At 39.0% G+C, this 15,863-nt stretch overlaps 5 protein-coding genes across 5 annotated transcripts in view; 2 read left to right on the top strand and 3 right to left on the bottom strand.

The window, feature by feature from the left end:
• sirt4 (sirtuin 4) overlaps nucleotides 1-1,051 on the top strand; it is a 2,076-nt gene extending 1,025 nt beyond the window's left edge. The window contains exons 2-3 of the mRNA XM_037679334.1: nucleotides 258-552; nucleotides 628-1,051. Of these exons, the coding sequence (XP_037535262.1) occupies nucleotides 258-552; nucleotides 628-780 (448 nt within the window). The 3' untranslated portion in view covers nucleotides 781-1,051. The remainder of the gene's footprint in view (nucleotides 1-257; nucleotides 553-627) is intronic.
• Nucleotides 1,052-1,750: 699 nt separating this feature from the next.
• Nucleotides 1,751-2,597, bottom strand: c7h1orf74 (chromosome 7 C1orf74 homolog). The gene has a single exon (XM_037679332.1). The coding sequence runs from the start codon at nucleotides 2,551-2,553 to the stop codon at nucleotides 1,780-1,782; it is 774 nt and encodes a 257-aa protein (XP_037535260.1). The 5' UTR covers nucleotides 2,554-2,597; the 3' UTR covers nucleotides 1,751-1,779.
• A 42-nt stretch (nucleotides 2,598-2,639) lies between these two features.
• Nucleotides 2,640-3,838, bottom strand: tomm6 (translocase of outer mitochondrial membrane 6 homolog (yeast)). Its single transcript, XM_037679333.1, has 3 exons — nucleotides 3,701-3,838; nucleotides 2,955-3,083; nucleotides 2,640-2,815 (listed from the first exon to the last, which is right to left on the bottom strand). The coding sequence occupies exons 1-2, from the start codon at nucleotides 3,796-3,798 to the stop codon at nucleotides 2,987-2,989; spliced, it is 195 nt and encodes a 64-aa protein (XP_037535261.1). The 5' UTR covers nucleotides 3,799-3,838; the 3' UTR covers nucleotides 2,640-2,815; nucleotides 2,955-2,986.
• Nucleotides 3,839-3,907: 69 nt separating this feature from the next.
• LOC119412341 (ubiquinol-cytochrome-c reductase complex assembly factor 2) lies at nucleotides 3,908-6,272 on the top strand. The gene is made up of 4 exons (XM_037679331.1): nucleotides 3,908-4,070; nucleotides 5,542-5,616; nucleotides 5,981-6,047; nucleotides 6,160-6,272. Exons 1-4 carry the CDS (start codon nucleotides 3,933-3,935, stop codon nucleotides 6,270-6,272), a joined length of 393 nt encoding a protein of 130 aa, XP_037535259.1. The 5' UTR covers nucleotides 3,908-3,932.
• Nucleotides 6,273-9,292: 3,020 nt separating this feature from the next.
• tspo (translocator protein) lies at nucleotides 9,293-11,531 on the bottom strand. The gene is made up of 4 exons (XM_037679330.1): nucleotides 11,391-11,531; nucleotides 10,154-10,329; nucleotides 9,940-10,078; nucleotides 9,293-9,846 (listed from the first exon to the last, which is right to left on the bottom strand). Exons 2-4 carry the CDS (start codon nucleotides 10,324-10,326, stop codon nucleotides 9,673-9,675), a joined length of 486 nt encoding a protein of 161 aa, XP_037535258.1. The 5' UTR covers nucleotides 10,327-10,329; nucleotides 11,391-11,531; the 3' UTR covers nucleotides 9,293-9,672.
• Nucleotides 11,532-15,863: the final 4,332 nt, after the last annotated feature.

The following is a 15,863-nucleotide window of genomic DNA, read 5'->3' as shown; positions in this document are numbered from 1 at the left end:
TATATATATATATATATATATATATATATATATATATATATATATATGTATAATAAATACTGTATTATATAATTTATATTTGTGCAGCATCACTAAAGTTATTAGAAGTACACCTGAAGTATCAAATGACTCATAAATCAAACAAATAACCCTTTTAAACAACTGCATGGAGTCAACTCTCTGTTACCATGTTTAAAACTTTGTCAAATTGGTTTATTTGACCATATATTTTATCATTTTATTAAATTGTTCTTTAGAGTGTTGTGTCTGGGTTGTGGTGCCATCACAGCCAGGGAGGATCTGCAGAGACGATTCGCTTCCTTAAACCCGGGGTGGAGAGCTCAGGCGGGCACTGTGGCTCCGGACGGTGATGTCTTCCTAGAAGAAGAGCAGGTGCTCAACTTCAGAGTCCCGTCCTGCGAGCAGTGTGGGGGGATACTGAAGCCGGACGTCACTTTTTTTGGCGACACCGTCAGCAGAGCAACTGTCCAGTGTGTTCACGACAGACTGGCAGAGTCAGACTTGGTGCTGGTTGTGGGATCATCGTTGCAGGTAGGAAACCAATAATAATCGCTGGATCGCTACACTTTTTGTTTTCCTTTACGTTTAGTTGTCTCTGTCCATCAGGTGTACTCAGGATACAGGTTTTTGCTGGCAGCGAGCGACAGGAAGATGCCGATCGCCATTCTGAACATCGGCCCCACCAGAGCAGACCACCTGGCTGAGCTGAAAGTGAGCGGCCGCTGTGGTGAAGTGCTGTCAGCCATTCAGCCTCTCTGACGCCGTGATTAGTGGAGGATCGTGTGAAATCTGCTGAAAAACTGATTTAACGTCTTCCGAATGAGCTGAGACTGACTCATCTGCCAGGACGAGTAAAAAGACGGTTCAGCCGCTTTTTAATAAAACGAGTTAGTTATAACTGTTGTCAGAGATGAAAATATAGAGTGCTAAACTTTATATATGAAGAGCTTTATTTAACAGAACTGGTATCAGTTCAAATTGTAGAAATGTATTTATTGTTCTGTACAATATGTTAAGTTGCATAAAATAAACCGTAGGTGTTTCCTTCTAAAGACTGAAAGTTTTATCATGGAGTCATTGCTCTCATGTGATGACAGTACTCACTTGATTTGATTCTTGCTTAGATCTGATGAAAACATTTCTCAAAGTGCTTTGCATTGTTTTATCGTCTCAGCCAGGATTTTAAAGAAATAGGTTTTTATTTTTAAATGGGAATTCTGGGAGTTGGTTTATGTTGAAGATGCCACTTGGATGTTGGAGCAAGTTTTTCTGAACACATATGACTTGAATTACATCATAATTTAAATATTAATTTTTATTTTCTTACAGTATTTACAAGTACTCTGATTTCTGAGAAACATTTTAAGTTTAGGATTATTGATCAGCTGTTGGAGCCATTCATTACTTATTTTTGAACAACTGCCGGTGAAGGTGGCTGGAAATTTTTCTTAAATGAAAATCAAAACTACATATCTTCACTTTAGTATTTCAAAAGTGGCTGCTGAGTCTGAGCTGCATTTCAGGTAATAGTTTATTCAAAAGCCTAATCTTAATGTCTTTAAAATCGTCTGGAAAACTGAAATTAAACTAATTTCATCAACTTGGGCTGCTTTTTTGAGTTTTAAAAATGTAGGTTCAGTTTGATCAAGATGTGAAATGTGCTTTTCATCACTGCTGTCCCTCAAGTGTCAACACAGTGTTAAAAGATAAAGCAAGTCATCCCAGAGGATTTTACTTTAAAAGAAACGTTTATTCACATCACAAAGTGACGGAGGGCAGAGTGACTGTGGACCGACTAATGCTGAGATCCTTCAGGACATTTTGCTGCTCAAATCTCTCCAACAGACGAAGCCTCCAGTTCTCCAGCTCGGACTGCGTCTCCTCCTGCAGAGCAGCTGGAACGCTGAAGGAATACAGACGACATCTGTGACCGGTGCCACCCGCCTGCCACGTTGCTGAAGCTGTTACCACCATCAGGGGAGTCATAGACAGACAGTTTTCAAAGCTCTCAGCCTGATCAAACCAGTAGGTGACGGGGAAACCCAGTAAAACACCAAAAACTGTACATAGATTCCATTCCTCACATTTTTCCTGGATGCAAAGAGGTTTCCCAGGTTCATGGAGTTGCTGAAACCCTTCCAGAAGCTGAAGCAAACCCTCCATTACGCTCCCAAGTCCTCTCCTCTGAGCTTCAGAGATGGCAGGTTTGTCCAGCGAGTGGCAAACATCGACCACAGCCACCTGCTCCATGTTTGACCTGACTGCACCTGCGTTAACTATGAGACTGTTTCCATTTAGGTCCAGAATGAGAAGGGATTCAGACGCAAGCTGGAGAGACTGCAAGGAGCTCAGATACTGTTGGACCTGCGCCACAGAAGCACCGTTACTGTCGTAAAGAAGAGCAGGTTTCAACCCCAAACTAACAGCCGAGACCTGAGCAGCAAGGTCCAGACTCTGAGAGACCGAGAGAGACTTTCTACCAACAGACAGACATTTACGAGCTGCAGCAACAAAAAGCTCCTGAACTGACATGGCTGCATAAAATCAACTAATTTAAAGTCCCTTAATGGGTGGGTGGGGGGGGGGGGGGGGGACTTGTAGTAAAGTCAATCTATGACTCAAAAAAAGCCCATTAATAAAGATGCTATTTAAATGTAATAATGTTTCACAGCTAATATAAACAAAAATCAAATGACTACTGTAAATGAGACGATCTGTTTCCAAAGCGTAAGTAGTCAGGGAAACTTCTGTATTTATTGGTGTCTCATGTTTCCTTCTTGTTGGTCCAAGACACCTAAAAGGATGAGAAGCACGTTACCAAACAAATTAGCAAAAACTTGGACATAGTCATAGTTGCCTGGTCAACACCGATTTCATGAGGATATGAGGATTAAGAGAAGAACTTTATTTTGGTCAGATGAAGATGATCTCACCAATCTGGTTTTGGTTTCAATGTGTGACCTCATTATGTCACCGGCTGAGGAGACATCAAGTCAAAATCAGAGAGATTTCTTGCTACCCAAACACCTGCAGCAAACAAGCCCAAGTTGACCAGAAGATTCCTAAAGAAAACAAAAAACAGATGTGATCATTTTTCTTACAATAATAAACCAACTGTAACCTGGTATGAGCTCATCAACACACCATCTCTCATTCTTCCAAGTTACATTAGATAGTTAAAAAGAAGTACATACAATCACCAAAGAGACAATAGTTTGAATGAGTGACACTGAAGCAAGGATGAAATCTGTTACGAACAGTTAAAAACAACTTTTCAGCACAGTTTGAAGCCAATGCCTTATTTTAATGTACTATACTGAAGTGTAAAATAATCTACATTTTGAACATAATTCAAACATCCGTCATTGTTTAGTTTTATACATCTAAAAATTGAGAACAGATTATCTGAAGAATTTTTGGGTAATTTGTGAGTAGCTTTTTCAAACGTTTAGTATTTGAACAAAACGGGTGGACATAATATAAACACTACACACATTAAATGTTATTATTTGCCCATGTTCAGTAATTTACAGTTGAATTATCGTGTGGGATCACTAGATCATGTTTCAGCTCTGGAGCGACAATCACAAGGACAAATCCCAGGCGGTGCGCGGAGGCTAACTAGCTGCACTCGCTAACCCTCACATAGCACACAAATTAATTTTAATGTTTAATTTACCTTCTGAAGTCATTTCTGTCACTTGCAAACCGGCAGGCAGAGCTGATCCACTCCACCATCCTGGAGGAAGAGCCCTTTTTGACGTTTGAGCCGCTCATCGTGCTAACGCCGTGGTGCTACAACGAGGATCTTAAACGGGAGGGGGAACCATTTAGATGTGACACAAGTACGGTGCGCAAGAAGGCACAAATTTTTCGAAATCCTCGCACGCGTAAATATTACATGATCAAAGATGTCTGCGACCAGGTATCGTCGGTTCCTGAAGCTGTGTGAGGAATGGCCCCGAGACGAAACCAAGAAGGGCCGCGATTTGGGAACGTTTCTGCGGCAGAGAGTCGCTTCTGCGTTCCGCGAGGGGGAGAACACGCAGGTCAGGAGGTCACACGGCACGAGCCTTAGCGGCTAAACCAGAGAATCGCTTAGCCGACCTTGTTGATACATGTGAAACCTCTTTATAACAGCTACACTAACTGGATTTTGGCTATATAATCTCTTGATAATTTAATCTGCATGCATCAGTTACAAAATCGAAAACTGAAAGAATTAAATTGATAAAAGACAAATTTGTCTATGTGTGTTTGACAAAATAATCTTGAAATGAGCTAAAACCTTTCTAAATCCAGTGCTAAAAGTTTTTATTCTTAAGAAAAACCGAAATATTAGAAAAAGCTAACACAACAAAACTTCAGATTTGAACAACTAGACAGACGAATTACACATTAATTGAAAAAAAGTAGATTTTTTTCTTTTTTGTATAATTTAGTCAAAAATATGCTTTTCCTTCAGTTTTAGTCACATTCTAACTATGCATTAAACGTTATGTTTTTAAATGTTTAAAAAGAATTAAAGACACTCTTAGGCCTGTCACGATAACAAATTTTGCTGGGCGATTAATTGTCTCAGAAATTATTGTGATAATTGATAATATTGTTTGAAATCTGACAATAAATTAAGAAGAAATGGTTATCAGGTATTTCTTGTAAATGAGTCCTTGAGGCTCAATGGGATTTACCTGTCTAAATAAAGTTTGAATGAATACTATGGTTTGCCTGTAGTACCTTTTTTCGACCACCAGATGGCAGTATAAGACGTTTGACCAGAAGGATGGATAGTGAGGGAGTGAGCAGAGTGTCTCTTTAAGAAAAATGGGAGGGAGGACCCTTGACGTGACATGGGCTGTCTCTCTTCGGTTCTCTAAATGGCGGATGCTCGGTGTGGTTTGAGCTCTTTAACATAGCATTTTTCACACAAAGCTTTTAATAATAAAAAAACAGTAAACAAGTTCTCAGCTTCTTTTTGCAGAGAAAAACAACTTTTTAGACGAAGGCACGGGTTTCAACTGTGAATTTTGGAGCTTCGACAAGACGGAGGTTTTTTCCTTGAGGTCGGTATGTTAGCTTAGCTCGGAGCTTAGCTTCTCAGCTTAGCTGCTTTTAACAATCCAAAAACGCGATTTTGGATGGTTACATTGGATTTCAAAGTGAAAGGGAGGGGTCAGTGAAGAGCACCCGTGTTGAGCCTTTTGTCATCCAGTGTCTTCAGTAGAAAGAGACACAAAGAAACGATAAAGCCGATAAATGAAAATGAGGTCGATAATTTTAATTTATCATGCGATTAATTGATTTATTGTTTACTGTGGCAGGCCTAGACACGCTGAATGTATGAAACTCCCATCAGATGTCACATCTGGAAATTGGCTAGTACAGGTCTTATAAAATTTCATTTTAATGAGATTAAAATGATCTTAGTTGTCCTGTCTTGGTCCTGACAGATAAACCGATTTGGTTGTTATCATGTCTGTTTCGCTCCACATTTAATCTAATTTATTTGTTTTCTTTCAGATTGCAGATCCAGAGAAATGTGACCAGATGTATGAAAGTTTGGCCCGTATTAATGGCAATGTGTACAGACAAAGAGTGAGTTCACATTTATAGTTGTTTTTATTGTTGAATCTACTGTTGAACCTTTTTGTTTTATATATTTTATATATATCTGAATAAAGATAGATCCCTCTGCAGATAACTCTTAATTTATGACATAGATTTGATCAGCTAAAAATACTTTTTGCCTGTAAGAATGATCATTTAAAAAGGTATTTAGTGTAAAGACTCTGTTTGGTGTCAGTAAAGCACACCAGGTTAGTTTGTAAATAATGGACATCTTTTAATTTGACTCAGACCTCAAACGTACTTGGTGCACAAAAATTAAAAGCTGTTTTTTTCTTATATATGCATAAAATGTAAGAAAATAATAGTTTTTTAATGTGAATATGTTTTTCAGTTTCCTCGTGTGAGAGACACAAGTTTTACTGGAATTACAACAGAAGAGTGTCGGATGCTTTTGTCAGGTATAGACTCACTATATATATATATATATATATATATATATAAACTCTCTAGTAATTGCAATGAAAATATTATAAAGAGCTTCTGATTGTTGCATCTTCTTTGTTTTTACAGAAAGTATGCAACAAAGCATGGACGAAGAAAAGAAGGGTTTGTGGAAATCTTTAATAAACAGATTCTCCTTCAAATCATCAGAAGGCGGTCCAGAAAAAGCTCCTGAAAAATAACTTTTCTCTTTTTTGTTACTTGTATAAAAATAAAGCTCATTACTTATTATCTCAGTGAATCTTTTTATTAGTGCTTATTATAGCTTTACACATTAAAGTTCTGTAGTCACATTGTAAAGACTAAACCAGGAACCAAGAAACAGACTAAAATCCATGTTTAACTGCAAGATCTCTGACTCTTTTGCTTTCCTTTTGCCTCATTGTGTTTTATTTTTAAAAAGTAGATGCTCTGTAATTGACTGGACACGTACATTAACTTTTTTACTCTTACCCAACACCCAGTCCCAGCTAGAAAACAAGTCTGAACAGAATTTACTGATGCCTTTTAATTAATTTATTAAAAAACAACATGTTTTATGCATTTACAACCTCTGATTTAGACACGTTTCCTGTCCTGTTACTGATTCCAACGCTTATTTTCATCCCTTGTTCAAAGTTTAATAATAAAAGCTGTGATGAGGAAACAATTTTTAATGCTAAAACACATTGTTTTAGCAGATAAAGCACTAACTATATTCCAAGTAATGCCTTATAAGTAAAGTAGTTCTTCATTTGTCAGAAACCAGAAAATATAGTGTAGTTTGGTGTGAGTATAGATCAGGGGTCTGCAACCTGCGGCTCTAGAGCCACACTCGGCTCTTTGGTCCCTCTGCAACGGCTCTTTCAAGCTTTGACCAAAACTGACATAAAACTGAATTTTATTGGTTGTTATAACAACAAAAAATTACTAGTTTTAGCTGTTTTTCTGTCTTTTCTTTTGCAAATACTTAAACATTTTGCTTTATTTCTATTTATTTTTCCACAGTTAAAATCACATAGGTCTACGTACAAACCAGATTCCAAAAAAGTTGGGACACTAAACAAATTGTGAATAAAAACCAAATGCAATGATGTGGAGGTGCCAACATCTAATATTTTATTCAGAATAGAACACAAATCACAGATCAAAAGTTTAAACTGAGAGAATGTATCATTTTAAGGGAAAAATCTGTTGTTTCCAAATTTCATGGCGTCAACAAATCCTCAAAAAGTTGGGACAAGTCCATTTTTACCACTGTGTGGCATCCCCCCCTTCTTCTTACAACACTCAACAGACGTCTGGGGACAGAGGAGACCAGTTTCTCCAGTTTAGAAATAGGAATGCTCTCCCATTCATGTCTAATACAGGCCTCTAACTGTTCAATCGTCTTGGGCCTTCTTTGTCGCACCTTCCTCTTTATGATGCGCCAAATGTTCTCTATAGGTGAAAGATCTGGACTGCAGGCTGGCCATTTCAGTACCCGGATCCTTCTCCTACGTAGCCATGATGTTGTGATTGCTGCAGAATGTGGTCTGGCATTATCGTGTTGAAAAATGCAGGGTCTTCCCTGAAAGAGATGACGTCTAGATGGGAGCATATGTTGTTCTAGAACCTGAACATAGTCCTCTGCATTAATGGTGCCTTTCCCGACATGCAAGCTGCCCATGCCACAAGCGCTCATGCAACCCCATACCATCAGTGATGCAGGTTTCAGAACGGAACGTTGATAACAACTCGGGCTATCCTTGTCCTCTCTGGTCCGGATGACATGGCGTCCCAGTGTTCCATAAATAACTTCAAAAATCTTGACTCATCTGACCATAGAACAGTCTTCCATTTTGCCACACTCCATTTTAAATGACCCCTGGCCCAGTGCAAACGTCTGAGCTTGTGGAGCTTGCTTAGAAATGGCTTCCTATTTGCACTGTAGAGTTTCAGCTGGCAACGGCGGATGGCACGGTGGATTGTGTTCACTGACAATGCTTTCTGGAAGTATTTCTCAGCCCATTCTGTTATTTCCTTGACAGTGGCATTCCTGGTTGAGGTGCAGTGACGTTTAAGGGCCCGGAGATCACGAGCATCCAGTAGAGTTTTATGGCCTTGACCCTTACGCACAGCGATTGTTCCAGATTCTCTGAATCTTTTGACGATGTTATGCACGGTTGATGATGAAAACGTAAAAGTCTTTGCTATTTTACGCTTGGTAACACCATTCTGGTATTGCTGCACTATCTTTCTGCGCAACAATGGAATTGGTGATCCTCTTACCATCTTGGCTTCTGAGACACTGAAACTCAGAGAAGCTCTTTTTATACCCAATCATGTTGTCAGTTGACCTAATTAGTGTTACTTGGTCTTCCAGCTGTTCGTTATGTGCTCAATTTCCTTTTTCCAGCCACTTATTGCTACTTGTCCCAACTTTTTTGGGATTTGTTGACACTGTGAAATTTTGAATCAACATATTTTTCCTTTAAAATGTTACATTTACTCAGATTAAACTTTTGATTTGTCATCTTTGTTATATTACGAATAAAATATTGACATTTGCCATCTCAACATCATTGCATTCAGTTTTTATTCAAAATTTGTTTAGTGTCCCAACTTTTTTGGAATCCGGTTTGTAGTTCAGTTCTTTTTTTATTTAAAAAAATTATAATATCTATTTATATATCTATACTATAGATATTTAAAATCATGGTCAGATGGCCACTCTCCACCAGTCTGACGCTTTTTTTTTTAATTATGGATTTCTTCTTGATTCCCAGGATTATAACAAATGTTAAGAAAATGAGGAGAAAATTGATACACAGATATTTTTTACTGCACATTAGGCTGAGTGTTGCCTCACAGAAAAATATATCCAGGGTTTCATGTTCGGCTGGGGTCTTTCTGCATCTCCAGGTTCCTATCACAGTACAAAATACGCATTTTTTGGTTAACTGGAGATTTTAAAATGGCTCAAGTGTGATTGTGTGTTTATCCATGTTTATGTGATCCAGTGATGGACTGGTGAACTGTCCAGGGTGTGCCCCACTGGGATTGATGCCAGTCCTCCTGATTGGGTTAAAGTGGATAAAGAGCAAGTGTAACCAAACTCATGTCAGTTAAAACACAAAACTTGTTTTTATAAGTTCACATTTGAAACATTTATAAAAAGCTCAGAAATTTAAACTTCACTTGAAACCATTTTCACATGGAGCACGAGCATTAGACTGGTCATACACAAACTAGTTTGGATTATATTACAAATACAATTTTTTACCTAAAGAAATGATCTGGTCATTTTAATAATAAATTGATTAAAAATAAGGTTAGAGGTGGATTTGTGTCCCCATAAAACAAACAAAACAAAACTGGTCAAGTTTTAAAATGCAGCAAAGATAGTGGTCTGCAGGACAGGCTTAAAATGTTTATGAAAACCCAAAAAAAAAAAGTCCTGCTTTATCAAACAAGAACGCACAAACTGGTCCGTGACAAGCTTAACACAATGATATCAGCTGAATCATAGAGTCTAAAAGTTTAACTGATTATGAGCTGGATTTTATAAACATTTATTGTAAAGAATTTATAAGAAAAAGTGAAGCGCACAGACACAGTCCCCTATTCTTCTTTCGTCTCGGGGTTGTCTCTCCATATGCAGTAGTTGAGGGAAGTGGCGAGGCACAGCCAGGACAGATAGGGCGCCAGGAGCAAAGTGGCGGTGCGGCTGATGGTATACCAAGACACCATGGTGGCTCCAACAGTCCCAGTGAGAAGAACAATCTCAATCAGTGCCTACATTTGACAGAAAACACATTTAATAAACCATCCAGCAGTTCAGTGTAATTTCCATCTAAAAATACTTAAACATCTCTGAGTTAAACTTACCAATTTTATCTTGTGTGCACCAAAGAAAATTGGAGTCCAGGCCCAGTTTAGAGCTAGCTGCAGTCCATACAGGCCCAGTGGAACCAGTGCATCCTCAGTGAAACCCCCGAGCTCTTTCCAGATCAGGTAAGAACCGTACCTAAAGGGCCAAATCCAAAATAAAAATCACTCAGCTGAGGGAGCTTCACTCGGCAAGAGTCGATGCAACACCTACCCCATGCCTGTGTACAGACACGTCCACACCACTGGGAACGCTGCATTTGGTGGGCGCCACCAGGGCTTATTTAGGGTTGGGTACCAGGTCTTCACCTGTCTGCGTGTAACAATACCACCGTAGATCCCTCCGACGTGCGGCAGGGCCGTCATCCCAATCAAAGGCAGCCACATGGTCTGAGATAAAGCAGGTCACCTTACAGGTACTTATATTCATTACTGTTTATAGTAACATTTAATGCACAAGGATTTTCTCTATTTTCAAGAAGGTTTTGAAAAAACAGTTTAAAAAGCTGCATAATGTGTGATGCAAAATATCTCATGAATCCCTGAACTGAGTATATTAAAACTTTCAAGTAACAATAAATATTAAATGCACATCTATTACTGATGAAAGGAATCAATTTAACTTGGATGCTATAGATAACTCAATATTAACAAACATAGAAAATATCTACAATTCGGTCAGTTTTACAGATACCTAGCTAAAGTTGTATGTGGTAGTAACAGAGTTATTCACAAGAAATACTTTGACTATGACATCATTTAAATCTTTTCTGGTGTTAGATAAACCTAACGCAATGCAGAATTTTATACTCGACTGCTTTGGCTCAAATTATATATTTCCTGCAACGTTTGGTGTTTTTTATTTTAATTTTATTTTTGTTTAGCAGAAAACAAAAGTCCAGAGGTGATCACAAACATTGTCCCACCACAGCAGCAATGATTTACCTGTCTGAACTTTAAGTGTGATTTAAATACTTTTCAGCTAAATGTCACTAAATGATGATGATAATAATAATAAACATTTAATGAATCATCATTATGCAAGTATAATTGTGGTAACCACCAGGTGTCAGTATTGACTTGCCAGACGGGAAGTAGTTGAAATAGTAGAACTCGATAAATTTAAGTAAACAAATACAATAAAAACATAAGAAGTTTCCTGATTCGTTTAACAAAGATGAACACCACAATTATTGCAGCGGCAGCTTTAATTCAACTTCAATTGTCAACTATTTTTAAAACAACATGTTTCATCAACCATTTTTGTACATTTGTACTTATTTGTTTATCTTGATTGCTGCATGAAAATGCATGAATGAAAAAGTTTAGCAAAGTGGGTAGCGTCAATGCTAACTTGTTATGGAAATCTATGCCTACTAGCTTACAAAACGAGACAAGTACTGAAGGTTTTAACAGAACAAGGCACATAAATGTGCTGAGACATCACTTACCCGCTCTCGGCTGTCAGCAGCTCGTAAAGTTTCTGGGTTTTGACTGTTCCAAGAACAGAAAGCTATACACAACACGCTCACTGCTGCGATAAACGTAACTGAGGGCAGAATAGCCTTATCAGAGGGGTCAAGTCCTGCGACACTCCCAGGCAGGAGATGAGACAAACGTGTGACGTCACCGCGTACGGACCAACGATTGGTCGCGTAAAAACAAACCAACTGACGGTTGGTTTGGTTTTTCTACCTGGAGCATGCATCAGGAACATCGCGGCGGTCCAAATAGCTGCTTAAGAAAAAAACAATAACCATATCGTTGCTTCCTGCTCGGTCAGTGATTTAAAAAAAAAATGTTATAGGCCACCATACCATGACGTACAAACAAAACAAGGAAACGTGACCATGTTACGAAAACGAAGATTACAAAACAATCAAGATGGTTCACGCCCTCAGTACGTGACTGCGCTCAAGTCAGCCTGTAACCAGCATTACAAAACAAATAAAAATGGTTCGTTACATCACAAATATGCCTTTAGCTTATTAGACATTGAAAATTACGTTTAGCTAAACGGCCACAGTTCAGCTCACTATTCTGTTAATTATTTTTTCCCTCAGAGTTTAGTGTTGCTCATGAGGAACAGATGTACTACTAGATAAGGCAACATAGACACATCTAGATGTTTGTGGCTGTATTAAAGTCCTACAATATAAAGTCAAAAGAAAAACTGATTTGCAAAAGCAGCCGAAGACATTAATTATGATAATAAAACACCTTGCAGTGCTCATTTAAAACACTTATTCATTCAACCTTTATTTAGACAGGTAAATCCCATTGAGCCTCCAGGACTCATTTACAAGAGAGACCTGATTTCAACAAAGAATGATGACAACAATGGACAACGGCGACAACAATAAACAGTTATAAAAAGTCATATAGATTTTTTTTTTTTTTAACAAATAAGATGGCTAAAAAGAAAAGCAACATAAAAACAGCTAAGGTGAATGTAGAAAACTAAAAACAGGAACATGTCTGCATTGGTCCCTGCCAGGAGTCCAACAGATTCTTAAAGCCACTTAGAGAGGTCAAGGTCGAGAGCTTCAGATCTTTTTGTAAGATATTCCAGGAAACAAGAGTGGAGTAGGAGAAGGCCCTTTTGCCTAGTTCAGTCCGCACTGAGGGAACACTGCAGGTAATAATGTCCTGAGAGCGCACGCTGTAGCTGCACTCATGCAGAGACATGTAGGAGGAGATGTATGAAGGCAGCAGACCAAGAAGTGATTTAAAAATGCAAATGTACCAGTGGGAGAGTCTGCATGAAGTTAATGATGTCCAGTTAACCAGTGAATACAGAGTGCAGTGGTGGGTACGATAATCACAGCCAGTTATGAATCTTAGTGCACCATGATAGACAGCATCCAACATCTGCAGGGTTCTTGTAGGAGCGTTCATGTAAATAATGTCACCATAATCAATGAAGGGAAGGAAAGTCACAGAAACAAGGCGTTTTCTAGCATTCAGGGTTAGACAGGATCTGTGTCTGAAAACAAAACCCAGTTTAACTTGCAGTTTCTTTATCAAGTTTTCCACACGAAGCTTAAAAGAGAGATGCGAGTCGACCAAGATACCCAAATATTTATAAGAATCAACAAACTCAATGGGGACACCATTTGAGGATAAAATCGGAGGAAGAACTGCTGGGACCAACTTCCTATTTGAAAAAAGCATCCCTTTGGTTTTGTCGGCATTTAGGACAAGTTTGAGGTGGAACAAATTTGTCTGGATGTCAAATGTGGATTTCAAAAGCTGGAAAGCTTTATCAACTGTTTTAGCTCGACAATAAACAACTGTGTCGTCAGCATAGAAATGTATGGATGCATTAGGGATGTTTTTACCTACATTATGTATTGTTGCGTTATGGGAGCTGACTGCGGGTCGTCAGTCACTGCAACTAGCTACGGCTAGCTGTGGGCCTCAGGCTTCCTCTCTAGCCCTGGACTCTCAGCCAGCCCCCACCGCTTCCTCTGGTTCTATCTCTCTCAGAAGTGGCAGCTCATACTATCAATAAATCAATGAGACGTCAATTAAGTTTTATCAATTATATTAAAAAATGGCAGGAAAAAGATTACAGTTTTACAACGCTGGACTCTCCGGACTGTGACGCGTACACAGACCCGGAAGAGCCTCGATGTCTCGTCTCATTATTCCTTTATAGGGTCCTAGGCTCTGCCTTCGCAGAAGGGGGAGCTCAACCTGTCAGTGTATGAGGGGGCGTGCCTAAGTGTGGTCTTATGTGGACTGACGTGTTAGGAAAAATATGAGATGGTGCTCCAAAGCCTTTCTACGTGATGTGGCAAGCAGATCAAACTCTATTCCGTGACAGATATTGAATCATCAGGGAGACTCTCTTAAGAGTTTGCTGGCCCAGTTTAACCCAGTCAGAACCGGGTCATAATTTCATTATAATCTCATCCCTGAGCAGATCAAAACCATAGGACCAGTCTAAATAAGAACTATCGTAACAGTATGTAGATTGTAAAGAGGGTGGGTCCTAAGACTGAGCCTTGTGATACACCATTGTTGACTGGTAAATAACTGGAGGAAGTACCATTATACTGAACACATTGCCTCCGGTCTGAGAGATAGTTAGAGAACCAACCAATGGTGTGTTCTGAGAAACCAATTTCTGAAAGCTTATGACACAAGATGTTATGATCCACAGTGTCAAAAACTTTAGACAGGTCTAAGAAAAGTGTAGCACAATAATCCTTAGCATCCAGTGCTTCAACAACGTCATTAAGAACCTTCAGTGAAGCAGTCGTGCTGTGTTGTTTCCTGAAACCAGATTGATGGGGATGTAAGATGTTAAATGAGTCCAGGTAATTTTTGATTTAAGAGTTTATCAGTTTTTCTAGAACCTTGGCTAAAATGCAGAGCTTAGAGATTGGTTGATAGTTGTTCAGTGAGGTGGGGTCTCCTCCCTTCAGCAAAGGACGAACAAAGGCTGTTTTCCAAGCATCTGAAATGGAGTTTTGGCTTATGGAGAGATTAAAGATGTGGGTCACAGGGACTGTGATGATATGAGCAGCCAGCCTGAAGAAATAAGTTGGAAGTTCATCTGGACCTGCAGATTTTTTAGGATCAAGATCTTTTAACAGTTTATTCACCTCACTAACTGAGAATGGAGAAAAAGAGAAGGTGTGATTAACTAAGGATTGACTTGTAGGAGGGATTTGATTTGTAGAAGTTCGATTATTAAGTGAAGTGGCTGATTTTCCATTAGTAACTGTGTCAAATAAAGAACTAGATGCAACAAAATGTTTGTTGAAACAGTTCAGGATCTTATGCTTTTTTGACACAGGAACAGAGTTAACGAGAAGTTGTGATGGGAGATCAGATGATTGGGGGATGCCTGAGAGAGATTTGATGGTTTTCCAGAATCTGTTAGGGTCATTTAGATTTTTGGAGGTCTGAGATAAGAAATAGTTGCGTTTTGCTGCTTTGATGGCAGTTGTGCATTTATTCCTCATCTGTTGAAAACTCAACCAATCATTGTCTGAGTCAGATTTTCTCGCTGCGGCCCAAAGATGATCTCTCCTGTGCAGGAGGCCAGCTAGCTCTGGATTAAACCAGGGGCTATCTTGTCCCTTTATTCTGAACTGACGAAAAGGAGCATGTTTGTTCACAAAATAAATGAAACTATTATGAAAATAGTTCCAAGCGGAATTCACGTCATCAATTAATAGAATACGATGCCAGTCAAAGTGAGGCAGATCCCAGAGAAATGACTGTTCACAAAAACGTTTCAGATCCCTTTTTTGAATTAATCTGTGCTTAGAATGTGGATGTTTAATATCTCTCAGAGTCGCTGTCACACAATGATCACTCAAAATGTTGGCAATACACCTTTACCAGGGAATTTGTGAGGCATATTTGTTAGAAACAGGTCTAAGATGGAGTACTTTTCAGGACGGTTTTTGTTTAGTCTAGTCGGAGAGTTGATCAGTTGGGTAAGATTGAGAGACAGGCAACATTCCTTGAATTTATCACAGAGGGGGAGGGGGGGATCGACTTATCCCTGTCAATGTTGAAATCTCCTGCCAAAAAAATCTCTTTGAATTTTAAATTACCAAGGAATTCCATCAGGGAGGACAGAGCCTCAGGTGTTGCTGAGGGAGGACGATAACAACACACTACAGATAAAATCTGGCCTCCATGCAAAGTGATGTTTACAGCTATGGCATCAAACTGGTTAGGAATTATTTTAGAAGACACATGACTAGAAACCAGAAAATCTCTAATGTAAATAATGACTCCACCCCCCCACCCCACCCCTTTTTTTGACGATCACAACGGTAGATGTTAAATCCATTGATTACCAGGTCATTATTCAGTACAGATTTGTTGAGCCAGGTTTCAGAGATGAAGATTACATCTGCCCCAGAAGAACTGACCAGAATTTTCAAGGCATCAAGTTT

The sequence above is a fragment of the Nematolebias whitei genome, chromosome 7 (genome assembly GCF_014905685.2).
Source record: "Nematolebias whitei isolate Nwh7 chromosome 7, NemWhi1, whole genome shotgun sequence".
Lineage (NCBI taxonomy): Eukaryota > Metazoa > Chordata > Actinopteri > Cyprinodontiformes > Rivulidae > Nematolebias > Nematolebias whitei.
The sequence above is the reverse complement of the archived record's forward strand: the minus strand, read 5'-3'. Positions and strand labels throughout refer to the sequence as shown.

Bases quoted from the DNA above. Each gene is read 5' to 3' on its own strand.
- c7h1orf74 (XM_037679332.1), bottom strand. From the start codon at position 2,553: ATGTCAGTTCAGGAGCTTTTTGTTGCTGCAGCTCGTAAATGTCTGTCT.
- tomm6 (XM_037679333.1), bottom strand. From the start codon at position 3,798: ATGAGCGGCTCAAACGTCAAAAAGGGCTCTTCCTCCAGGATGGTGGAG. The intron at 3,084-3,700 runs GTAAATTAAACA...TGTTTTCTTTAG, and splicing joins GACAGAAATGACTTCAGAAG to GAATCTTCTGGTCAACTTGG.
- LOC119412341 (XM_037679331.1), top strand. From the start codon at position 3,933: ATGTCTGCGACCAGGTATCGTCGGTTCCTGAAGCTGTGTGAGGAATGG. The intron at 4,071-5,541 runs GTCAGGAGGTCA...GTTTTCTTTCAG, and splicing joins GCGAGGGGGAGAACACGCAG to ATTGCAGATCCAGAGAAATG. The intron at 5,617-5,980 runs GTGAGTTCACAT...TATGTTTTTCAG, and splicing joins GCAATGTGTACAGACAAAGA to TTTCCTCGTGTGAGAGACAC.
- tspo (XM_037679330.1), bottom strand. From the start codon at position 10,326: ATGTGGCTGCCTTTGATTGGGATGACGGCCCTGCCGCACGTCGGAGGG. The intron at 10,079-10,153 runs GTAGGTGTTGCA...TTGGCCCTTTAG, and splicing joins TGTCTGTACACAGGCATGGG to GTACGGTTCTTACCTGATCT. The intron at 9,847-9,939 runs GTAAGTTTAACT...TGTCAAATGTAG, and splicing joins GTGCACACAAGATAAAATTG to GCACTGATTGAGATTGTTCT.